We start from the raw sequence: 24,487 nt of genomic DNA on the forward strand, positions 1-24,487 counted from the left end.
GCACACATGTTGCAGTGGCTCTTCGAAGAGGGGATCTCAGCTGAGCTCCAGCCCTGAATAAACAAAACAGTGAAGTGAACTAACATATTTGAACTCTTTTGTTTCCGGTTACGTAAACTCTTGTTTTGTTTTCTTTGACTATATATTTTAACTTTGTCTCAGTTCTTTTGGTTCCAATCACATTTTGGCTCAGTTCTTGCGGGATGTTTAGTGCTTCTTCTCGGGAATTGTGTAGGGATGGAGACGGATGTATTCCAGGGCCTTCAGGACGGACTCCGGAGTGGGTGGTGGGGTGGGCAGGTGTTCACCCACCGGGCGGTATCCATTCTCATCGGCCGTATAGGACACCACATAGGTCTGGCCATCGTCGCCGACGAAAGAGTACTTTCCATTGACCGCTTCGCCATTGTGTTCGGCATTCACAGACTTCAGAACACCATCCTGAGTGGCCTTGGAGCCATCTTTCAGCTCATAACTGGATAATTAGGTACCGATTAGTCCCTGAAGTAACTCTATCTGACAACAAACTCACTGATAATGGTATTTGCCATTGTATTCCACATTGGATTCCTGGGAAATCGGATCGTTGTTTTCCGTCGCCATAGCAGCAACCACACAAAGGGCAAGCACTATAAGAAATTTCATTTTGGGATCTCTATATATCGCTCTATCGATATCAATTAATACAATCCAAGCTGGGGTCTCGAAGCGACTGGTGATCCCCAGCGGCAAACAAAGACTCTTATATAGGCAACGAAATTAGCAATCTAAAAATTCCTGTACTAAAATGTTTAACATGAAATTAAAATGTGACCAATAAATAATATTGAACTTGTTTCGTCGTGTTCCGTTTGTCGCTGGCCTTTCGAAAATGGGTGTGAAATTTGGTGCAGACAACTTCGAATCTGGCCAGCCTCCACATTGTTTTTAAAATAAATAAATAATAATAATGTTGTGCCATCTTCTATGGGCACTCGTCATCGGCATCACTCCTATTCTGGTTCTCGGTAATCTCGAACCAACGTGACCACATTTTGGCCAGCCTGCGTCTGGCCACTTTGCATAAAATGAATCTATCAAATGTTGCCTTGAAGTACAAAACAGAATGGAACAATAAAAACAGACGCTGTTATTTTTGGACAGAATCTATGAATAAACGGATAGTCTTTAAGACAATTCCCATGTAAACTATACCTTCAGTGTGTGCATCTGGCCAACAAGTTTTGTGCATTCATTAATTCGTTTTAGCGTTTGTCATCACGGTTATTTGAGGAATTGAGATTTTAGATTTACGACCACGACAGAAGCTCAAAACATCGGATGGAAATACGATCCGACAGATTATCGGTGCCAGTGGGAGTGGAATATTTTAAAAGCCATGTTGTTTTGAAACCTGATTAAAGCTATTGATACTTTGACTATTAGGGATTAATAGAGGTCATTTGTTGCCCCTTTTAAGGCTTGCCCAAATCATTAAAAAGCCTCATTTGTTTACTTTTCGAAAGAATCTTTAATTCTTTATTTGCAGCTAAGGCTAAAGAATATCTTCATAGTTCTTCACAAGTGTTTATCTAATATCCGAGACAATGAAGATTCAAATCCTCATCGACGTCTGGGCTTAGACTACGTGTAAATGTTTCTAATTTACAGACTATTTACACAAAGTTTGGTGGATAATATTCCTGTATATTATTATTTACGTAATTTCTTGTTTGTTAGTTTTTTTTTTACATTTTCTTTGTTGATTTCATTGATAAATCGACGATATCACATGAGTCCGAAAATGGCAAAGTTCCGGCGACTAAAAGATCTGAAGAAATTCGCGTAGAAGAGAGTTCGTGGAAGAAAGCAAGAAAGCAGACTGGGTTATCAGTATCATCGTGTTGTGTTGTTCAGTGTGGTGTTTGTCCCTCAAATCCGTTTGAGTTTGTGTTCTTCAGTCAGTGGATTTGGCCGACCTTTGACCTCCTGTGTGAAAGAAGAATTGAGGAGGAGGAAAGGCTCCAGCCCTTGGCTTGTGTCTTATGTGTGATTGTCTAGGGATCGGGATTGGGGGATTTGCAGCAATCAACTGGTAGCAACAGCGCAGCATCTACACATTAGAATCGAGGTCGGTCACAATCGTTGGTCAACATCTAGGGGGTCTTCCATCCTTAACGACGCTTTGCCGGGGGAAGGCTGAGCAGATAGTCCAGAGCCTTCTGGATCGCTGGTGGGATTGGTGGTGGAGTGGGCAGATGATCGCCCTGCGGCTGGAAACCGTTCTCATCATCGGCCGAATAGTTCAGGGTGATCAGGTTGCCCTCGGGCGAGGTGTAGGACACCGATCCCCTGGCGATGATCACGTCACTGGTGTCGGGGGAGGTGGCCTTCTTCAGGGTTCCGGTCTCCTCGGCCTTGATTCCATTAGCAGTTTCGTATCTGCAAGTACCAATAAATCGAAATTATAGAAAGATTAGAGATAATCATAGGCTTTAACCAAATAAGCCTTGAAATATGTCAAATATATATAAAGCTTATACTCGTATATAAAAAGCTTAAGTCACCTTTTTATGCATCATCCGGCTGGCGCCAGGCAAATCAAATTAATATTCAATCAACAGTTTAACTTTTAGCCTTTCTGTGAAGACTTCGATTTAAATATGGTTCATTAATCTATATTTTGTTAGCTTAATTAGCATATTCTTCATGGCTTTTTATAGAAGTTAATAGCTGGTTTTGTTTAGTAAGTATGGGTTAAGGGAAAGTGGTGTTGGGGGATATCAAGAAGATTTAGTTTAGCGATGGCTAATAACAGACTGACAGTCACTTTTGGGGGTTTTTCTTAAAAGCTAAATACTTGTATTTTTGCTAAGGGCCCCAAAGTATGCTTTACAATTTTAGTATTTAACAATGGACAGTTTTAAATGGCTATATAACTCAGATTTTTCAAGTCCGACTTTAAACTACAATGAATTTCAGAGCCAGGAGATAATTAAAGGTTGAAGTTCAATTAGCGTGTACAGCTAATGAGCTTATTAACACGTACTATAATTGCTGGCTAAAAACACTTGTTAATAATATCGTTCGAAGTTGTCTTGACAATGATCGAGATGTTTGGTTTAGTAAATAACATGGAACTATTCGGTTTAGGATCACTAATCATGTCTAACTGATTGAAATAGCTTTTCAGATTACTTACGCATAGTTGTAGGAGCCATCTGGTTCAATGTTGGACTCCTGGCTGATGATGGCGATGGGCTCCTCCGCTTTTTGGGGGGCAGCCTGGCAGCAGCTCATCAGGGCGGCGACCAGCAGACAGAGAGCAAACTGTCGAAGGGAAAACGAAATGGAGAGTTCCGCAATGTTAACCGAGCTAATAAACAACATCTTGAAATCGTGCCCCGATGCTACGAGTATTAGTGTTATGCAATGCCACTGGGTCCGAGTGCCGAGATTTATTGCCTTAGCTATTTTATTTGCTGTTCTCACATACCGAGCTTTTTAGACACCTTTTGAGGTCGGCAAATAGATGCCAATTAAATATTTTCCACATTTCCACACACACACACGATGTCGACTGACTCAATTAACTTGTACACAAAAGAGCATGGAAATCGCGGGGCGTGGTCCTCTGCCCCATCAAAGGTGTCTTCAGTTTATTTTTATTCCTATTTTTTTTGGCAACCCCAAGCTCACCCCAGATCGACACAGACTCTTAAGCAATTGTCGCTCAACTAAACTGAACTTAGCCGAATAGGTCTTACTTTTGGGTCTCCACTTGGGATTCCAATTTCGTGTCTGAACTTTTCAGACCGATGGACAGCTGCCAGGTGTTGGTCCATTGGTCTGACTGTGACCTTTGCGTGGCGTACACGCTGCCTCGGAATCCGAACCCGAGTCTGAATCCGTTAATTGCCTTTGGCTTTTAAGCCATTCAAATGGCAAGACGTGTCTGCCCCCGTTGGCAATATGCTATATGGTTTTGCACCCGCCTTTATTGCCGGCGGGTATCGTAATTGCGGAAGATTTAAACGAAAAAACTCTAAAGGGCCCCGCGTTGTATTATTTTTTTTGAGCCGTCATAAACGCTTCAAAAGCTATGCAGCTCACCCTAGGCGATTGATTTACGAAAGCTTTTATCACCGGGGCATGTCTGGTCATATGTTTTATGAGAAGTTGCGGGAGCGAGGGAATACCAAGGTAGTATATATCTGACACCTTAAAAGAACCACTAACTTGTGAAAAATTTCAGCAGTCTTGAGCAGAAAATAAAGTAATGATTAGGATTATCTATAAAGGGGTTTTGTCTAATAAAAACCAAACATAACACATTTATGGGAAAACCTGATTTATTTAAGGGCCGATAATAATTTATACTTTAGCAAAAGTTGTTTCTAAATAAATAATACAATTTTACTGTTTTAAAATATTTTTGAAACAATTTTTGTGTTGCATTTACATATACATACAAGAATTCCTAATTTTCTTAAAAATCTTACTGAACTTTTAAGGCTAATTTTTGTTTTTAACCCTTCAAACCTTTTTTAAGAGCATCCTAACACACTTTTATTAATTTACTGTTTTCGTTTTCACTATATTTGACACTTTTCCCAACATATCCCAAAACAAACTCATCGAGAGCTCATCCTTCAACTGAATACTATGGTTTTCCCTTTTGTTCACTCGAATCCTTTCGGACACTTACGTTCTTCATCTTGTTCGAAGCTCAGAAGTGTAATCCAAAGGCAAAAGTATCCTTTCGACTGGGTCCTCAGCACACTGCAGTTGTTAATTGAACGAACGTTTTTATTTAATGATGCCCAATGCCGGCAGGTGAGTCTATTTATACGAAAATTGCATTGGCGAGGCTGCAAACAATTCAGTTTCAGTTGGCAAAGCGTTGCACACACATAGACAAGATGCAAAGCTGCGACACGAGTACGTCCAAAACCAACAACGAACAACTAACAACCAACAAGTAACTACCAACTTGGCTGGTGGGGGGATATAGGGGACATAGGGGGTGTTGGGGATGGGTGGGTGGGTGTCGAGATGGCTGGCTAAAGAGAGAAGAAAAACTAAAAAACTAAACTAAAGATTCAACGCCTAAGTCGCTGTCGCAGTCGACTTCGCCGTTTCCAAAGAGCAGCAGAAGCGACAAGAGAGGCAGAGGCTCTGCTGTTCTGGGCTGGAAATAAAGAACTAACTCTGTACTAAGTACACTTAATTTATGCAATTGTTTCAGGCTGTTTTGCCAGAGCGTCTACACACATTTAAATCTATTGCTTGGTAATTGCATCAGCCGGCGGAAATAGCTACACAGGGATAAAATCTGAAGAAATACATAGGTTTCTCATTTTATGGTAGTATAGGTTTTATATTTTGGGCTACATTTCTGGCTTGGTCTGAAAAAATTTGTCATTCCCAAAATATAGAAACTTGGAAATATTTAAATGGTTCGCAAATATATTTTTTGGATAAAATCTAAAGAAATACATAGGTTACTCATTTTATGATAGTATAGGCTTTATATTTTTGGTTCCATTTCTAAGCTTGGACTAAAAAAATTTGTCATTCCCAAAATATAGGAACTTGGAAATATTAAATTGGTTCGCAAATATATTTTTTGTTTTATATTTTTAAGCAAAATATTTGAAAGGTCAATATAATCCTTGAACTTTTCAATATTTTTAAGAACTATTTTTAAATCAACCTTTTCATGAGTTTTTTATGATATCTGATCGTATAATCTGAAGGCCTTAGAAATCTATACAAATTTTTGGACAGCCTTCAAGGGATTATTAAGATCGGTAGATAATAATCTTTACCCTTTTTATTTTGCCTTTATTTCGTTCAGTGTAAGCACCCAGCAAGCGACGAAAGAAGAACAGTTTATGGATACGCCCCAGCTAAATGATAATGATAATAAAGATACCGATCTCGGCCGCCGGCGTTGCCACCTGACTCGTGTTTTTTTGGGGGGTGAACCGTTGCATTTAAATGCGCTGCATTAATCGGCCATCGCAATCAAAGTCAGGCAGCCATCGGAGCGGCGTTACTGGTACCCAGTACCCAAAAACCCAAAACCCAAGCCCAAACCTATGGGCAGACCTCAAACTGAAGCCGTGCACGGGGTCAAAATGCCAGAAATTGCTAAACGCCAAGTTGTTGTCGTCGCTGCCAAAGTGTAGGCGCGTCTAATGAATAGCTTTGGGCCAGCAGATGGGGCCAGACTTTTAGACTTTGTCTGCAACGACGGCCTGAAACGCCATCCTCCACCTCCATCTCCTCTAACTGCAACTCCGACACAGACGGCGACAGAATTTCGTGACAAGATTGTCCCAAAGATTGTGGCCGTATTGTATTGTTATTGTCTTTGGCAACCCAAAAAGATCGGAAAAAAGAAAATCCATATAGTACGAGTACTTAGTTTTTTTGTTTTTTTGGGGCCTGAACTGAGCAAGTTAAAGGCGAAGTCGTCGAGGTGGAAGTCAAAGTCTGTGGCCATTGCCTTATTATTGTTCCCTCGCTCTTTTTTTCGGTTGGGTCGCAATAATTATGAAGACATTCGACTGTATTAATTTTAATATTTATTGTACTGCTTTTAAATGAGTTTATCAAATAAACTTTATTTCCATTTAAACCGCTGTCGGCCTAGCGAGATTTATGTTCTCGCCTGAGCATTTCCCATCTGGGCTTGTTATTAGGCGGCGGAACCTTGAAATGTTACGCATGGCTTCTGCGATTATAGAACCCGATGCCACCAAATGTCAGTTGGCTATCCGCCGTCTGGTTATATGGCTATATGGTCATATTCTGGTTGCCCCAACCAGTTCTCGCCCGCTGTCCACTTTGAAGGTCGCGGCGCGTTCTTTACGGCATACAGCGTAATTTGTTTTAAAGACGTTTTGAGTAGTGTCTGCAATTTGATACCCAGCAGGGGGACGGGCATGCTGGCCACGCGAGGTGCGAACTTTTGTCTACTGTTTTTAATATCAACTTTTTACGGCTGGACAATTGGATTAGTTGTGCCATTCTCTTGCAATGTTCTGGATTTAAGATGCCAGTTTGGGTAGGAAGGGATATAACCGCAAGACCTGTTAATTAATTTAATACGAAACCGAAAACGAAAGAGTATCCTATCGATTTTGTAATATCCGAAAAATATTATATTTTCCAAAAATTATAACGTTTATTTTGGGATTTTCGGGATTTTATTGTAACTAAATGAAATGTTCATTAAATCTTCAGAAGATTCGGTTGGATTAAAAATATCTTATGGTATCTGTTGATATGGATCTTTTGGGATGCTATACAAAGCTTACTCTTGAGAAGTTAATTTAAAGAAAAAGCTCACATTGTTTTTCGAGATTTTCCATAGCATTTTTCAGAAATCGGTTGGTTAGAAATCTGGTAGTCTTGGGATTTTTTTAAAAAGCCTACTCTTCAATTAGGCTTAAAGTCATTACCCAAAGTTCAAGATATTTCTGTGACACCAAGATTGGTTAAGCTCTTAAAATCTTTAACAAAAAAAAAGCTAGACAAAATCCTTTTCAGCTCAAGATCAAATGTTAATAGCCAAAAGACAACTCCCAGGCAGCCAGATCTTCGGAGTGGCATCTCTGCGAATCGGTTGTCCGCATTGATTTAGCTGTTGCGTAAGAAGCTAGAGCCGCCTTTTGGCCAACTTGTGGCCCGGCCTGCGGTCCAGCCTGGCATACTTTGCACTGGCTAATGCTAATGTCAATGCAGGCATAAATAAATAATTGCACACCGCAGCAGAAGCAGCCAATGGACGCAGCAGCGAACCAGTTGCCGCGGTTAAATGTCAGTGGTTCTGGTCATGTCGCGATCCCAGCTACTGCAATTTGGTGGAAACGGAGTCTCGGCGGGGGGAGTGGGAAAATGGCCAGCTGAGCCAGGTATTAGCTGCCCATTTCATGGTCAAGGATAGTCATAAGCCAACATTGCTCTGCTTTGGCGGCCTTAACTGGTTCGTGTGGTCAGGAAGGCAAACGCCTAACTGGAGCACATAACCTCCAGTTATGAATCGTCGCATCGGCCTGGCATTTAGTAAGCTAACACCACGATAATCCGTCTGCGTATCCGAGTATCGTTGGGCCCAGTCAATTAATTTGATTTATGCAAATTGACAGACGTCTTAAATGGCAGAGGGATCGATCCGCGGCACGTGGGCGTCGTCGATTACGGCTCATGGTTAATTAATGCAAATCGCGGCCAAGACATTTAATATGCGCGAGTGGGAACCTGGGAACTTCGGAACTCCCCCCATATCTGAGAATTTGTCACGCCAATATTCTGACATCAAGCTAAACTCCGCTCTTTACCTTTATTGCCAAGCATTTACGTACATTTCTCACTTCTTTCCCATGACTTGAAATATAAATTTAAAGTACAAGTGTAATTAATATTTTATTAATATTTCATTGATTTTTATTAATAAAGCCGCTTTAACAGCATTTCCAGTTCACGGCAGCAAACAAAAATGACAAGAAAATATCCAGAAAACAGCACATAATACTCAATACTACCAAGTCTTTGTAATTCAAAAACTTGCTGCGGAATAATTGTAAACTTTCGGTTGTTGTCAAGCCAAAATACGAGGCGCAGACTGCCAAGTTAACCATTTGCTTACTGACGAACACGCAGAATCGTTTGCCTCGAGTCATATATGGATACAGGGTGGATTCCCTCCAATTTCCGGTAACTGGCTGCCACAGCGACCAGTTGATCCAGAGCATCTCAAAGTGCATGTAGAATCTACCTTTCCAAGAGTCAAAAAAACGAACATCTCCTTGCTTATAAATAAGGGATGATGATAATAGTAACTTTTTCTTTTCTATAAATTGCCGAGCGACGAAGACCTGCGTTTCGTGGGTCTGAATGTCGTTCACCTCAATGCGACGCAGAAACCAACTTGGGAAACGTCCAGCGCTGTTATGGGAAATCAAAACTTGTGTGGGTATACGGATATCTCGAGTACGTATCCAAAGATACAATGTGGTATTAGGCTTGAGAAATATATGCTCAGGATCCTGTACAACTGTGATTTTTCGCTCCTGGTTTAACGGGTCATATAGAACCAATTCCAAGGACGCTGTGGTTCCCGAATTTAGGCGACCACCTGTTCTCAAGGATATGACCAGATCATGAAGCTCCTCAGTAGTTTCGTCCTTCAATTCGAATTCCGGTATAAAAATTGTCTTGCTGGGAAGCCGATTTCTGTAAATATATAACCATAGTATCCAAAGCAGTATAATTGAAAAGAGTATGATATAAAATGCAACAATGAAATAATTCATTTGTGCTTCTGTATAAACAGAATCTGGAACTTCAATACTAGGAATATAGTACAAATAATTGGTATATGTTCCCAGAATATTGCATTTGCAACGAACACCCTTCTTCACACTGAGGGTCATCGTAGGGAAGCATCCATAGTGTACCCAGTGTTGCTTTTCTGGATCAGAGCTATATAACCAAGACTCACAGCTGCGAATTTGAAATGCGAACGCAAAAGTCGCTGGTCCATTTTTTACCGGTGTATTGGGGCTATTTCTTATCGATATATTCGAGGCAACTCGCAACGCAAGATATCCCCGTAGGGCTCCATGGCAGTTATTCCTCAAAAGAATGATCTTACTTTTAGTGCGAGCGGGAACAATGCACTTGGACGAGGAAATTTCGCGGAACAATGGCTTTCTTCTTAGCTTCACCACAACCTGTAGCCTGTGAGTGGCCTTAGTAAAATGAACAGCCAACACTGAGTGCTCCATCAGCACTATGCGGTAAATACGTACAGACCGAATGGATCGAAGTTTTCCCTGTCTCATGCAATCTACGTATATCCCAGCTTTGTGCACATGATCCGTTCTCGAAGAGTTCTTCTTACTTTTCGACTTATTCCGGAGCTTTACCAAAGATTCGTTGTGATAAGTATTTATAGTCCTAAAGTGAATCCGACTATTATTTAGATTGATCGGGATAGTAAACTTATCTTCATTTTTATAAATACGCACAGAAAGTACAAGAGAACTAGGTTTCTTCTCAAGTGGGTACCACCAATTGAGTTCCTGTTTAATAGATACGACTTTGAGGCAGACTCTTCCCTTATTCGTTCCCATGACATCCACAAAAACAGCTGGTGGAACAAGAACCCACTGAAAATGATCGCTTGTTAATACTCGAATGAATTTCTTTGGGAAAGTTTTAAAACACTGAATATCCAGTGCAACTGCGCTTTGCGCCATCTCTCTTTTTTCACCAAGATCTGTCCGGTAAATATTATGGGGAAGATAATTTAAATGGCGATAGAGACGCTCTTTTTCCCAAGTAGATTTTAGCCAGAAAGTCCATGGAAAAATGTCTTTTTTGTTTTCCATCGTTTGAGTCCTAGCAATCAATTTTTTATATAAAGGCTCTTTTAACTTGCCGTATGCCCTATAGTACTTATTATAAATTGGCCATGGTGGCCGAGAAGTTCTTTTGCATAATGCTTGCATTGCTTCATATACTTCTAAACAAGCTAGCCTAATGTTGATGAATGGTTGTTCCGTGAGAAAGTGCACGTCATCGTCAAGGTATATTTCCTCAAAATTATCATTAATTTTGCTAACCATCATGCTTAGTAAGTTATCCTTTTTTTGATCTGACGGATATAAACGGTGTGCTAATGTTAAGGTTAAGTTCGCCAATCTTGCGAGAGAACTTCGCGATTGAGGATGAATGGCTGTGAAATTCCTTAAAAGAACTATTCCAGAATCCGTGTTGTGCAAATGCTGCATTATAGATTGTACGGTTTGCAAATACCGATGCAGAAGTCCTTGTTCCAAAAGTTTAGGAATATTATGAGGAATATTTTGTAGAGCATTGATCTTTACCTTTATCCAAGTGGTGTGGCATGCATATAGTGCATCGCATACAAGCACTTTTATGATGTCAGTGACAGGTAAGTAAACCTCGCAGTTGCAGTCAAGACAAGTACCAAGAAGAACTGGGCCTACATAATACCAATACTCGATGGGGTGGTTCAACGACACAAAGTTTCGACAACAAGGGAAAAATGGAGTCACTGCCTCGTGGCCTTCCTTTGGATAAATCGAACAAGTTCCGCCAGAGGGCCTAGGGTTTTTTATCAGGATTTTACTCATCCGGCCATATTGCCCATCTTCCGATGAAACAACAAGGTTAATCCGGGTCACATTCGATGATATCCGTATGTACATTACTAACTCATTGCTACTAACCACTAGCTGACCATCAATAAACCATTTAGATTTTATATTTTGACTGCCACAGTTTAAGCATCTTGAAAGAAGATGAACCTTCGCATTTGGTATAAAGTAATCCCTCTGACAATTCCTTACGCATTCTATCGTTACCTGTAGCACTTTATATTTCGTCATAGTAATAACTTGCATTGCTTGCGATGAAACATTTGGATTGTTATCTCTAATCACTTGCAAGCGAAAGATGTATCTGCAGTTAAGCTTTAGGGAATTGGCAGGAATAGAAAACACCGCAACTAATAAAGAATAGTTTAAAGTAACTAATAATGTCCATCATTAAAAATCTCACCCGACGATATGTTTCGATGGCAAAAGCGATTACGATTGTCGTCAAAGGAATAGCAGTTCCAATTATAGTTCAAAAACTGGATATCCCCACTTCGTTTAGAGAAATCGTAACTCATGGAGCCGTTCATCCAAAGTTGGTCACTTTGTTGAGCCCGCTTAGTTCTACCGCCAAGAATTAGAGCTTTCACCTGACCCATAACAATTTTGAGATAACATCGAGCTCCGAATTGCAATCCATTCGACTTTCCCTCGACTCGTAGAACATACAAATTTCGCCACAATTCATAGGGCGTGAAAAACCGCAATGTAAACGGCCGAATATTAAGGTAAGGACTATATGTAGAATATGATGCAAACTGTGCTGTGGAAATGATGGATAGAAAAGGTGATTTAGTAAACTGGACTACTCACTTAACCCAACAGCGTCCCTCAGACTCCAATTATAAATGCCATTCACTTTTAGGTCACAGTCTTCCAGGAATTGTGCATTTATAAGAAAGCCCCGAGTGATCAGAACTTGTTTTGGGGATTGGGGATCTGAGCACGCTAGCATTGTCAATTGCGGAGAACAATGCTGGGGAAGACTTACTTCAATAGATACGATTTGTATTACATCAAATATCCTAATTGGTTTTATTCGACCAAGAAGCGTAAGTTCTGTATTACCAGCCGTCCAAAAAGTAGCGGTTAAATTGGCGTAGTACCCCTCTTCATAATCAGGTTTTATTTCCGTTTTAATTCCGAAATATGAAAGATTATTACTGATTGATGAGGTTTTTTCAAATTTTGGCGGCATTTCTTTTGCAACATATCCAACTTCAAAATAGGCCAACAGGTAGTCGGGAGTACTGAACCATATTGTAATCGTTGAGTTAACTGGCAGAATTTCCATGGTTATAACAACATGAGTTTGTCTTCCGAAGGGCACATATTCATTGCAATAAATCTTAATATTGGCTTCTCTTAGTTCATTTGCTTTAACAAACGGAATAGTCAAATTCAGTAATAAAAGTACAAATATTTTTTGATTTATAGACATAAAGTCATTTTTACTAAAAGAAATGATAGAAATTTCAAGGATGAGGCATAATTTTGTTTTCCAAACTGACCCATTACTAAATACCTTGCTTGCTGATTGTGCATATAATGTGTACTACAAGTGTTCTACTTTTTTGATATTAAACATTTTACATAGCTAAAGTTTGTTATTCTACAGTTTGGCGTATAACGGCAAAGTATCGATATGTGATGGTCATTAACTACGAAGGATTAGATATTATTAATGAGATACGGTTTTATGAGGGCAAACTTACTATCTTAAAGGTCTCAAGGGAAATAATAATAATTCCCTTGGCTGATATTTCTGCAGGACGTTGGGCGCGACCCATTATAATAAGTATTTTCTTTTTGTATCGCAACGAACCGTCGTACCACTTGTTTTCGTATGCAGCCTCAGCTATTTTGGTACTCTGAAAAAGGTATGTTACTGATTGACCCAATTTTGTATGTTTTACCCACGAAGTCGATTAGCATTTGTCCATGTAAGCTGACCATATAAAATTGGGCTGCCACACTCACAAAGAGCATCATATACGAAATGCCTTCCATATTAAAACCCTGCACGACGGTATAGTAGGCCATACAGCAGAGTAAGCTGGCAGTGGTAAACAGATTGGAGGCCAAAAGAAGTCCAAATGCATTGTTTACATCCTGGTGGTAGCTGGGAAAAAAATTAAAATTATTTCAAAAATGTTTTCAAATTAGTTAGAGGCTCTAACTTACCTGAGAATTAATTGATGTCTTTTTACCACCCCTGCCAGAAAATTACAATCTTGTCGTTCTCTTTCTCTACTTGGACAATAGGAGGATAATACATTGGCTAGATAGGCAAAGTGCATCGAGATCTGACTCGAAATACACATCATCCATAGGTCTGTCCCCAAGCTCACATTCACTATGAGTTGACTATAAGTAAAGTCTATTACATAGGCCACAGCATATCCCAAGGGTGTTTCTGAATCGAAGCTAAGACGCGTAGGGAAAATGCGTTGATAGGAAAACTCGGCTTTGCCGAAGCCTATTAGGTACATAATGCAGGACTGAATAAGAGGTCCTAGTGCCATAAGAACCATTGTAAAGTAATATAAACACAAAACATAACGAGTTGTTCGAGATAGGTAAAATCTATTAACATGGTACTCCTTTTGCTTTTGATCATCATGTGGATATATTTTCTTCAAGTTATTACTCAGCAAACGTAAGCGATGTCGATAAATTATAAATGTAACAAACTTCACTTGGGCACTAAACATGTAAAAGAAGTGTAGAAATTGTCGCATGATTTTTGAGGGACTTCCGGCCAAGGACTCCCACTGAAGGATTCTGTAAGTCACCATTGAAGCCTCGTAAAAGTTGCTCACCACGCACAGAACGAAATAGCTGCGTAGCAAAAGATTCTGCCATCTGGGTCTGTGTGAGTCAAATAGATCATATCCCAGAGTCTTGAACATCATGTTGGCCATGTAGGTGTAATCCTCGTAAGAACGCTGCTCTCCCATTTTTTGTTGTTTTTTGTCTGCTGACATTTTTACTCTAAGCCGTAACTGAGCTCTGGCATTCAAAGACTATTAGTTTTATAACCGCTAAAGGACGAGGGGTGGCCCACTCCCATTTATGTAAAATGCCGTTTGAATAATTTATGGTCTAATTGTTTTGTCAATCAAGAGTTCAGCAATTTGTTCTTTAAACTCACACGTGTGAGAAGCAGATTAAAAATTAAAGTTGCGGTTGCATAATACCTTCTGGTTGTCATCAATATTATATTATATTATATCAGGGGACTGCATGTGAAACCTGTTGCTTTACCATCTATCAAATGCCAAACAGCAAGTTTATATACTTAACGACATATTGTAACTAGTTCAAAGCTAAAATAAATCTTCAATAAATGTTTAAGTAACAAGGTTTAATAAAGTCGACCTATGTGCCTTGCGTATATTTTTGATATTATACTACATTTCACAATAAGGTCTTACAACACATACAATAAAATACCTTGAAAAATTTCAAACATTTTACATAGCCAACGTTTATTTTTCTGCAGTTTGACGTATAACCGCAAAGAATCGGTATGTGATGGTCATCAACTATGAGGTAGTACATATTATTATTAATACACGGTTCTATAAGGGCAGACTTACTATCTTAAAGGTATCAAGGGAAATAATAATAATTCCCTTGGCTGATATTTCTGCAGGACGTTGGGCGCGACCCATTATAATAAGTATTTTCTTTTTGTATCGCAACGAACCGTCGTACCACTTGTTTTCGTATGCAGCCTCAGATATTTTGGTACTCTGAAAAAGGTATGTTACCAAGTGATCCAATGTTGTATGTTTTACCCACAAAGTCGATGAGCATTTGTCCATGTAAGCTGACCATATAAAATTGGGCTGTCACACTCATAAAGAGCATCATATACGAAAAGCCTTCCATATTAAAACCCTGCACGACGCTATAGTAGGCCACACAGCAGAGTAAGCTGGCAGTGATAAAAAGATTGGATGCCAAAAGAAGTCCAAATACATCATTTACATCGTTGTTGTATCTGGGAAAAAATATAATTATTTTAGACAAGAAAGGAAGTTAGCTTCGGCAAGCCGAAGTTTATATTCCTTTGCAGTTATAAGAAATAGTCAATGTTAGTTGCAACGTTTTTAATTTTGAAAGATCTCTTTAGCTTTAGTGATATTTTAATAAAACCGAGTTATACAAATGGAATACCGAAAAATAAATAAAATAGCCTTTTCGATTGACCTTTTGCGTTATTTTCCGATCCGATAAACAAAGGTAACGAATCTATAGTTTTTCAATTAATTATCCAATTGTTTCTATGACAGCTATATGATATTCCTAAAAAAAGAAGATAACAACGAAGCTATAATTAATTCTATGTGAGCTATTCGGTATATTTATCCGATCCTGCAATAAAAAAAAAACTTGATATTTTTAAAATTTCATCCCGATGGCTTCAAAACATTACAAGTTCGTGTATAAACGGACAGACGGGCGGACTTGGCTAGATTGACTCGTCTATTGATGTTTATCAGCCTTTATGGGCTCGTCTCCTTCAGCACGTTGCAATATTCTGACTAAAATCCGTATGCCCTCTGTAAGGGTAAAATAAGGTGTTCAAATTAGTAATTGGCTGTAACTTACCGAAGAATTAGTTGATGTCTTTTAACCAGACCTGCCAGAAAATGGCAATCTTGTCGTTCTCCTTCTCTACTTGGACAATAGGAGGATAATAAATTGGCTATATAGGCAAAGTGCATCGAGATTTGACTTGAAATACACATCATCCATAAGTCTGTACCTAAGCTCACATTCACGATAAACTGACTATAGGTAATGTCTATTACATAGGCCCCCACATAACCCAAAGGCGTATCTGCATCGAATGTAAAACGCGTGGGGAAAATGCGTTTATAAAAAAACGGTTCACTACCGAATCCTATCAGGTACATAATGCAGAACTGAATGAGAGGTAATAATGCCATGAAAACCATTGTAATGTAATATGAATACAAAACATAGCGAGTTGTTCGCGACAGGTAAAATCTATCGACATTATAATCCTTTTGATTTTTCTCATCAAGCGGATATACTTCCTTCAAATTATTACTCAGCGATCGAATTCGTTTTCGATACATCATAAATGTGACAAACTTCACTTGGGCGCTGAACATGTAAAAGAAGTGTAGTCCTTGTCGCATAATTTTGGAGGAACTTCCGGCCACGGATTCCCACTGAAGGATTCTATAAGTCACCATTGAAGCCGCGTAGCAGTTGCTCGCCATGCACAGAACGAAATAGATGCGTAGCAGAAGATTCTGCCAACTGGGTCTGGGTGAGTCAAATAGATCATATCCCAGAGTCTTGAACATTATGTTGGCGAAGTAGGTGTTATCCTCGTAAGAACGCAGTTTCCCCATTTTCTGCTGCTTTTTGCTTGCTCACATTTCCACTCTTAACATTAACTGAGCTCTGGCATTCAAAGACTAGTAGTTTTATACCCGCTACAGGACGAGGGGTAGCCCACTCACATTTATTTAAAATGCCCATAGCATAATTTATGGTCTAATCGTTTTGTCACTCAAGGGTTGAGCAATTTGTTCCTTAAACTCACACTAAATGGCTTTCGAGTGTGAGAAGCTGATTAAAAATTAAAGTTTCATTATTGTATTTAATTACCGCATGCAATTAGCCGATCCGGGTCAACGAAACTTCTTCATAGGTCTTGGTTACATGTTATGTCTGCTGTTTAACAATTTATCAGGCCACAGATTACAAGTTTTGATACTTAAAGACATAGCTAGTTCAAAGCTAACACAAATCTTCAGTGAATATTTAAATATCAAAGTTAGATAAATTCAAGCCAATTAATTAGACGACAAATATTCAGCCACTCGTTTATGCAAATTAGCCAATAAAGATCTTTTGTCAGCCCCATAGGCAGATCTTATTTAACGCATTCCGCAAAGCCGCGACTTTAGAATCGGAACTATAAAGTATACGAATTGCTAGCATTTGGACATTTATGGTCCCAGATGTGGACAAAGTCAGGTTCTGTTTTGAATAGAAGTCAAATTTGTTTGGGCTAACTCGGATTGCCTATTCATCCCAATTTGTTTTGTTCGCGGCTATCTCAGCCATAGGAATGCTAATTTCGGTAGTTAAATATATAGTATTCTCGTTTTAAGGTGCACATAAAAGGTTCCAATTAATAAAACGAAAACTCGTCTTGGCTGGCACGTGACTTTTGCTGACTAGTGTAGACACAATTACATAGCTATTGTTGCACTCGTTGACTGCTGTCAAATCGCACGCGAAATGTGAAGGCCGGCGATGCAATCGAGATGACTTCCCCCCAATCCTCCGGCTAGCTCCCTCCTTCAAAATATCTTCTCCACAGCCAACTTCAACTTCATTCATATTTATTCATGTGCCCGGGTCTCAGTAGCCCATTCATGCTTTATTCACCTCAATTTCAGATGGAAACAATCAATTCTATTCGACACAATTGAGTTGAGTTGAAGCGAAATCTAAACTTTGCTAGCTATATCATTGATTACCTAAGTGAGAAATATCAAAGAGCGTAATTACAATTTTGTTTTTAATAAATGATTTTCGTGCTGCGAAAGTTTATTAATCCGTAATTTTGTAGGAGTGATGCAAGCCCAAGTGGGTGCAAAATAATGGAAAATGTAAATCTCATTTAATTTATTCAGTCGCTTCTCGAATTTCCCTACTAAATAAAAAATATGTCTAGATTCGAGATTAGCATTTATATCTTCATATGCTTAAACACGAATAAACACTTAACGCCCCCCAGCTGTGCTTTTTGCTTGTTTAGTCAATCGTTTTGGCGGCTACTCTAAATTTTAATTATACAAACAAAAGACACGCGAATTATAATAAAAACCAATCTAAATTCTAAACGGAAACTGTCAAACTCTCCGGCTCGAAAGTTTTTTTGCTGGCCGCTGCACTGTGGACACAATACCCTATTTTTTTTGCAAAAAGGCCAAAAATGGTTGAAAGGGGATATTATTTATTATAAGGGTATTTTTCTTAATGTTACATTTTATTTTGTTGTATAAAAAATATAATAAAATAATAGAATAAAAGTATTCCTTTTAAAGAAATACAATTATTTAGTTAATATTTTATTTAAGTATTGTTTACGCTTAGACCTTTTCAAGAAAAACCAACCCGACTGTTCGTTAATTGTGACGGAAACCTGAAATTACTCTCACATAAGTTATATTTTTATAATACTTATCCGCCATGTGGGCATGGTCCCTTCGGTATGAAATTTTGGTTATTTGTTTGTTATGATTGAGGGAAAATATACACCAAGTTGAACCGCAATCTACTATATCTATATTGCCTTAGCCTATGCCAAAAAACCGCTAATTTCATCCACAGTGGGACGGTCGGATCAAATACATTTTATGGACTGAAATTTGATGCTTATGCAAAATGGATCGGTTGGAATTCAAAGTTGGTTATAAAACGATTCGTTGGTAGAGGAAGTTGTTACAGTTCTGTCGGACAGATCATCGCTGAAAGTCGCCAAAAATCAAAATGTCTTTGAAGCTGGTAAATACGAGCGAACCCTCCAGAAAGTGTTGTGATCTTAATTTTCGAGTGCTTTTAGTTCTCCTGCCTATTTGTGCTCAGTTTGGCTGCCATCGCATGTGAAGGACAGCCCCAGTACAATCCCTACCTGAGGAATCCCTACTACAGGGATCTGTACTATAGGAACCGCGATCTGTACAATCTGCGTCGCTTTTACGATGGATTTTACAAGAAGTACAATCCCTACATTGCCGCTGCCCAGGCTAGGATTGTGGAACAGACGAACGATGTGAACTACGGAGCGGGTTCCTATGCCTATAACTATGAGACGGAGAACGGCATCCATGGCGAGGAACGGGGAGTGCCGGTGAACATTGGTAACCAGCAGCAGGAGGAGCAAGTGGAGGGGGCCTACTCCTTCATCACACCTGAGGGTCTGCGAGTAGGAGTCAAGTATCTAGCCGATGGCAATGGTTTCCGTCCCGTGATCACCTGTAAGTATCTTAAAATGAATAGGTATGGAACTTTGTGTAAGAACCCTGATTTATTGGGTTTTTCTTCTAGATGACGGCGTCAACTCCGCTTTTTATGCCGGTCAGCCAGCTCCAGCCAATGTGGTCATCACCAAGCATTGAGATTCCTTATTAGTTGAGTAAAAAACGTGTGTTCAGCCTTCCTTAATAAATAAAAAAAAATATTTTAAATCTTTGAAGAATTTCAGAAATCTTAAACTAACAAAAATAAATAATTCTAATATTTAACAAAAGGTTTACTCGAGTGAATAGGTTACCTGAGGTCAGCCATTTTTTCTTTTGTTTAATGATTATAGATCATTAAGCTCGTTTACTTGCGTTAACGCCCTAAAAGCTCTATCTATTTCAAACCAAGCTGAAAAGTGTGCTGCAGATAGCATCTAAGCTTAAAAATAATAAATAGAAATGTGTTGTGAGTTTTAATGTTCTAAAACTTGATATGAATTTTTAATGAGCTTGTATAAAGTCATTGAGTCATGAAATCATTTCAGCTATAACTTTCTTCCAGAAATTACTGAAAAAAGGAGTGTCATCCCTAATCATAAAAACAAATCGTCAGTCTAATTAATACTATAACTTGTCTAGCGGGTGCAAGGTCATGCTTAATATCAGCTTGAAACAATTGGGTCGATTCCCGCTTATCGGAAATGTGTATACCAAAATGTATTCGACGCCTACAGAGAACACGTACTTAGATTAAGACTCGTTTTAATTTGGTCTCGCCTTAGTCAGTTCAACAAACCCATTAATTCTTAAACACTGCCCGTATATTGTGTATTGAAAATGTTGATTATATTTCTGCCAAAATGTCAGCTACTCTCATTATCAACTGCGATTCGGCCTTAAAAACCAAATATGCCGTTCAACTCAACGGCCTTTGGGTGATCTTCAAATTCCTAAAATCAAAATTCTGGTTAGTTTATAACAAATATTTAGTAGGTTTTATTTCGATATATCATAATAACAAATTAATTATCTTATGCATAGCAACATCTCCCAATTCGACAAGTTCGACAGATAAATAAATACGAAATAACATAGGAGCGGACTATATGTACGAATATTCTCCGGTTGCAATTCGATGCTGACACTCTTAACCTTCCTTTCCTTTTTTTTTGTGGATTTTTTTTCGGTATTGCGATGGCTTGTTATAGTGTTTGCCCAGATCAATGGGGTTAACGGGGCAAATGCATGGGGAATGGAGTTGGGTGTTGGATTTTGGATGGACTAGGACTGTTTCTGGGGGCTTGGGTAGCGGGAACATATGGCTGTGGATGAGTCGAGCTCGGCACTCGCACTTAGTGAGACTTCTGGGACTTTTGAGACTTGGCAGCCTTGCGGAGGCGCTCCAGCTCGGCCTGCTCCTCGCGCTCCTCCTCCTCGGCGAGCTCCACCTCGTGCTCGAGCATGCGGATCTGATCGCTCAGCTCCTTGGGCATCTGATCCAGGTGTATCGCCTTGATCTGGGCCTTAATATCCTTGGTCATGTGATTGATGCGGAAGCCGCGATGGTCGAACTGAGCTCCTCCATTGGCCTTATGCTGCTCCTCCACGTACTTGAGGGCACGGGCAATAGCCTCGGGGATCGGATGGATGTGGTCGCCCTGGGGCATGAAGCCACCATCGTTGGAGGCGTAGTTCACGCGATACAGCTTGCCATCGTCACCAGTGTACTCATAGAAGCCCTTGGCGTGGGTTCCTCCAGTGTGATGAAGTTTGGCCTGTTCCTCGCCGTAGATTCCGTTCTCAGTCAGGTAACTGGTTTGGTAAAATATATATATTTAAACGTTAGAAGGTTTTGGGAGCGTTTATATATTACAAGAAACTACAGAAAAAACAACTTGAGAATTATAAGGAATTTCACTTTGATGGTCATTTCCCTAAACAGAAACTTACGAATGATCGTATTTGTCCTGCTTGCGGACCTCTTCCTTGTGTAGGATCTTGTGGCGACCCTCGTCATCGTAGTTGAACAGGATACTCCGGGGCGTGGTGGTGGTCGTAGTGGTTGTGGTCGTCGTCCTTTTGGTGGTGGTTGTGGGTTTCTTTGTGGTCGTGGTCTGCGAGTGTTGTTGTGGTTCGAATGTGATCATTCATGTGATTTCTGATCGGGCGTGTGTGCATGCGAGTGTGTGGCATGGTTTTTGGTGGTAAAGGGTTTGTTTTTTTTTTTTTGGGTCATGCAGGATACCGTATGTGGGGGGTGTCATGTAGCGCGGAATGTTTGGTTTGATTGCAGAGCCGAAAAACGTTCGCATTTTTGCTTGGATTGTATATGAAAGCAGGGGTTGGGATTTTGGTTTTTGGGGGTAGGTTTCGCTGTGTTTGCCGGATGTTGGAATACTGGGGATCTTGTGGGTTCTTAGTACTGTGTGCTCAGTTGGTGATGGGGTTCATGATCGGGAAAGCCGTACTCCAAGGGAATTGCTGGTACGTTAAACTCGGCGTTACTTACTGTGTACAGGTCGTGGCTTTAATTGGAATAAATGCAAGAATATAATACTATACTCCTTTGAATCAGGCTGAGTTACTCACTTGTAGGGCCTGTCGTCATGGACATAAGGAAGGTTCAAACCGGCATAAGGTCCATAACCGCCATCATAGGGATTGGGAATGTGGTGGTAGATTCCAAGCTCGCGCTGATCGTCCACATGTCTATAAGGCTGGGGCATGTGATAGTAGCGACCTTGAGAGGAACAAAAGAAATTACATAGGTTAGTGGGATGCCTATTGGGTATATCTTCTGATTGTCTGAGTGGTTGGGTGAGTGACTATTCGAAACTATTCAAGTTATACATATCCAACATAAGATATTTACACAATTAATTAGTTTCTCATTAGGTTTTTTTTGTACAAAGGAGGCAGTTGAGTCTAATATAATTTTCAATTCAAGTTTAAACAACAGTTAAAACCATGAACACAATAGTTCTAAAGCCATACGGATATTTTTCAAAAGTGATTTAGACTGCTTTCTGTGTGATTAATGTATTAATGAAACTCTCTTCCCTTCTTTTCATAGTTTACCTAAACTTTCTTGCGAACCACTCCGGCCTATAGTACGAGTATAAAAGTTTGAATGTTTAATATAAGAGTGCTCAAATAATAAGTGTTCTTTGGTTAGTGTTATAAGCTCATCTCAAGGCCTGTTTGTTCTGAATTTTGTTTACAATTTCGCTAATTTCAGACGTCAGCCTTGAGCTTGAACTTATTTGAGAGTCAGCAGATTATTCGTATAGGTGGAGTGTGTTATCGAATTCGTCGGTTATACAAATATACATGTGAGGTATATATAGTATGTATGTGTATGTTAGTATCTGGGCAAGTCGGGCTTGCTTTTCGATCGATTCACATTGCTGGTTGGGTTAGTGGGCGGCGGCAGCGACATGCAGTCAGTGGGCGTGGCAGTAGGCACGATATTTGTATGATGGTCTCACGAAAATACCTTCGTTCTGGGAGTTCCCATGGTACCGTCCATCGTCGCTGGGGCGATACTTTCCATCGCTAGAGGATTGCTGTGGAACCGTATACTTGCCATTATTATCCGGAACGGGACTGGTGTGGCAGACAGCAAAGAGGGCCTGTAGAAGGAAGGAGGAAGACGATGTGGTTTAATTACCCGTTTCTTTTTATTGTCATTAAATATGACAGGAAGTGTTGAACAGTTCAATGTACTCGGCCCCTAGGCAGTTGAGTTTTGAATTTATCGGCGGATGCTACCAATGATTCAACGCTTGAGAAAAGGTGCAGCAACCAAACCAAAATTTAATTGTGCTTAAACTTGCTCGTCAAACAAAGCAGCACCAGGTTATCAAATTAATTTGGATTAAGAATTATATTTTCCTTTGGCGACACTTGAGTAACACTTGGGAACACAACACATTTGGCACTGATCAGGATACGTATCCTTATTTTGCTACTCACCACGATCAGGGAGAAGCTCAACATAGACTTGGTGAACATGATTGCGTTGATTATCCTTCGGGTTAATGTATATCCTTTGACTTGCTGTCTGGTCTGAGTGACGGGTAATCCTGCTCGAAAGGCGGCTGCAACAGGAATGTTTGGTTTCCCTTCCAGTACACCGGATTTATATAGAAATATGCCAGGTTCGCAGTCGCAGCGCTGCTCTCAACGCATCGTCGCGCCTAAAATTCTCCGAGAGAAGTTTCATCGGTTCACTTCGGTTCATCAGCTAAATTTCTTGAAGAGCTATACTATACCCCAAGCTGCTCCCTTTTGATTTTTAGACAGATGATCCGCCGAATTCTTCTGGTTTCACCTTTTTTTCGGTTCTCTCTGCCTCTCAAACCTTAATCGCTCTCAGTTACGATAATTTATAATGCGTTTCAATGTCACCAGTATTTGTAATTACATATATTACCAATTAAGCAATTTGTATTATCGAGTTCGATTTATCGTATTCATCACCCAATATTGTTCTTTCCAGAATTAAGGATATGGGGCTTTCGATGAGTCGTCGGCAAGTTTTTACTCTAGTTGTGAAAAAGAAATTCCGAGTTTTTTTCAGCGAATTGTCATCGAAATTCGTCTGAACAATAAGAGCGAATCATTTGGAAACAATTTAATGAAGCTGATAATCGAAGGTTAAGCTTAGGTCAGCGCAAACGTCACCAAACCAAGATTACCATTTTTGAAAAACATATAGGTAAGTTGTATTTAGCATTCTGTTTTTTGGGTCGTTGATGTGTGAAGAACTTTTTGTTTTCATGTCAAGGATGAGGGGAAAATACGTATGATTAATAAAAAATAATTCTTTAAGAATAAATTCTTAAGCATTCCTGTTAATTCATAGCAAGGAAGCAATATTCACAGTAAACGGATATATAACTTCCCCAATCCCTAAGCGACGTATGTTTACTTCACAGCTGGAGCCCGAAGTTAACTAGTTGTGGCAACCGATGACAACATCGCATCGCTGGCAACGCAGATTCAGATCCCCAACTACCTGGAGGCACTCGGAAGCGCCATAAAAGTGCCGTAATGAAATCATAAATTACCCACCAGCGGAAATACAGCAAAAAGCCGTATTTACGTATATAAATAAAATAAAATAAGAAAATATGAAACAATTCAGACAATTCAGACAATGCGCACGCCAGCCGCAATGCGAAATGCATTAATATTGAAGTCGAAGATCGAGATGGAGATGGAGATGAGGATGGGTTTTCGGTCTGGGGTTGGGTTTCGGAACTCACAACATACTGGCATACG

The 24,487-nt window shown here is 39.7% G+C and overlaps 7 protein-coding genes across 12 annotated transcripts; 1 reads left to right on the plus strand and 6 right to left on the minus strand.

Moving 5' to 3' along the window:
- Window positions 1-120: 120 nt before the first annotated feature.
- On the minus strand, window positions 121-726 carry Cpr49Af (Cuticular protein 49Af). Its single transcript, XM_017074523.4, has 2 exons — window positions 533-726; window positions 121-475 (listed from the first exon to the last, which is right to left on the minus strand). The coding sequence occupies exons 1-2, from the start codon at window positions 643-645 to the stop codon at window positions 208-210; spliced, it is 381 nt and encodes a 126-aa protein (XP_016930012.2). The 5' UTR covers window positions 646-726; the 3' UTR covers window positions 121-207.
- A 943-nt stretch (window positions 727-1,669) lies between these two features.
- Window positions 1,670-4,842, minus strand: Cpr49Ae (Cuticular protein 49Ae). Its single transcript, XM_017074522.4, has 3 exons — window positions 4,688-4,842; window positions 3,182-3,309; window positions 1,670-2,421 (listed from the first exon to the last, which is right to left on the minus strand). Exons 1-3 carry the CDS (start codon window positions 4,694-4,696, stop codon window positions 2,154-2,156), a joined length of 405 nt encoding a protein of 134 aa, XP_016930011.3. The 5' UTR covers window positions 4,697-4,842; the 3' UTR covers window positions 1,670-2,153.
- A 3,575-nt stretch (window positions 4,843-8,417) lies between these two features.
- On the minus strand, window positions 8,418-12,630 carry LOC108009826 (polycystin family receptor for egg jelly). 3 transcript variants are annotated; one of them, XM_070994740.1, is made up of 4 exons: window positions 11,991-12,630; window positions 11,581-11,940; window positions 10,884-11,527; window positions 10,646-10,825 (listed from the first exon to the last, which is right to left on the minus strand). In XM_070994740.1, the coding sequence occupies exons 1-4, from the start codon at window positions 12,616-12,618 to the stop codon at window positions 10,787-10,789; spliced, it is 1,671 nt and encodes a 556-aa protein (XP_070850841.1). In that variant the 5' UTR covers window positions 12,619-12,630; the 3' UTR covers window positions 10,646-10,786. The 3 variants fall into 3 exon arrangements, with proteins under 3 accessions (XP_036669234.3, XP_070850841.1, XP_065719934.2); XM_036813339.3 differs by having other exon boundaries at window positions 8,418-11,527; XM_065863862.2 differs by lacking the exons at window positions 10,646-10,825; window positions 10,884-11,527 and having other exon boundaries at window positions 11,767-11,935.
- Window positions 12,631-12,698: 68 nt separating this feature from the next.
- Window positions 12,699-14,165, minus strand: Or49a (Odorant receptor 49a). The gene is made up of 4 exons (XM_017074515.4): window positions 13,362-14,165; window positions 13,098-13,299; window positions 12,893-13,048; window positions 12,699-12,838 (listed from the first exon to the last, which is right to left on the minus strand). Exons 1-4 carry the CDS (start codon window positions 14,162-14,164, stop codon window positions 12,785-12,787), a joined length of 1,215 nt encoding a protein of 404 aa, XP_016930004.4. The 5' UTR covers window position 14,165; the 3' UTR covers window positions 12,699-12,784.
- Window positions 14,166-15,792: 1,627 nt separating this feature from the next.
- On the minus strand, window positions 15,793-17,082 carry LOC108009828 (odorant receptor 49a). The gene has a single exon (XM_070994756.1). It carries the CDS (start codon window positions 16,571-16,573, stop codon window positions 15,794-15,796), a length of 780 nt encoding a protein of 259 aa, XP_070850857.1. The 5' UTR covers window positions 16,574-17,082; the 3' UTR covers window position 15,793.
- Window positions 17,083-18,637: 1,555 nt separating this feature from the next.
- On the plus strand, window positions 18,638-19,488 carry Cpr49Ad (Cuticular protein 49Ad). The gene is made up of 3 exons (XM_070994759.1): window positions 18,638-18,743; window positions 18,802-19,216; window positions 19,287-19,488. The coding sequence occupies exons 1-3, from the start codon at window positions 18,729-18,731 to the stop codon at window positions 19,355-19,357; spliced, it is 501 nt and encodes a 166-aa protein (XP_070850860.1). The 5' UTR covers window positions 18,638-18,728; the 3' UTR covers window positions 19,358-19,488.
- A 685-nt stretch (window positions 19,489-20,173) lies between these two features.
- On the minus strand, window positions 20,174-23,301 carry Cpr49Ac (Cuticular protein 49Ac). Of its 4 annotated transcripts, none has more exons than XM_017074519.4 (7): window positions 23,177-23,301; window positions 22,788-22,833; window positions 22,280-22,306; window positions 21,791-21,941; window positions 21,711-21,726; window positions 21,152-21,315; window positions 20,174-21,013 (listed from the first exon to the last, which is right to left on the minus strand). In XM_017074519.4, the coding sequence occupies exons 1-7, from the start codon at window positions 23,213-23,215 to the stop codon at window positions 20,554-20,556; spliced, it is 903 nt and encodes a 300-aa protein (XP_016930008.3). In that variant the 5' UTR covers window positions 23,216-23,301; the 3' UTR covers window positions 20,174-20,553. The 4 variants fall into 4 exon arrangements, with proteins under 4 accessions (XP_016930008.3, XP_016930006.3, XP_016930009.3 ...); XM_017074517.4 differs by having other exon boundaries at window positions 22,698-22,833; XM_017074520.4 differs by lacking the exon at window positions 22,280-22,306.
- Between the last annotated feature and the right edge of the window lie 1,186 nt (window positions 23,302-24,487).

This window comes from Drosophila suzukii, chromosome 2R, assembly GCF_043229965.1.
Source record: "Drosophila suzukii chromosome 2R, CBGP_Dsuzu_IsoJpt1.0, whole genome shotgun sequence".
Lineage (NCBI taxonomy): Eukaryota > Metazoa > Arthropoda > Insecta > Diptera > Drosophilidae > Drosophila > Drosophila suzukii.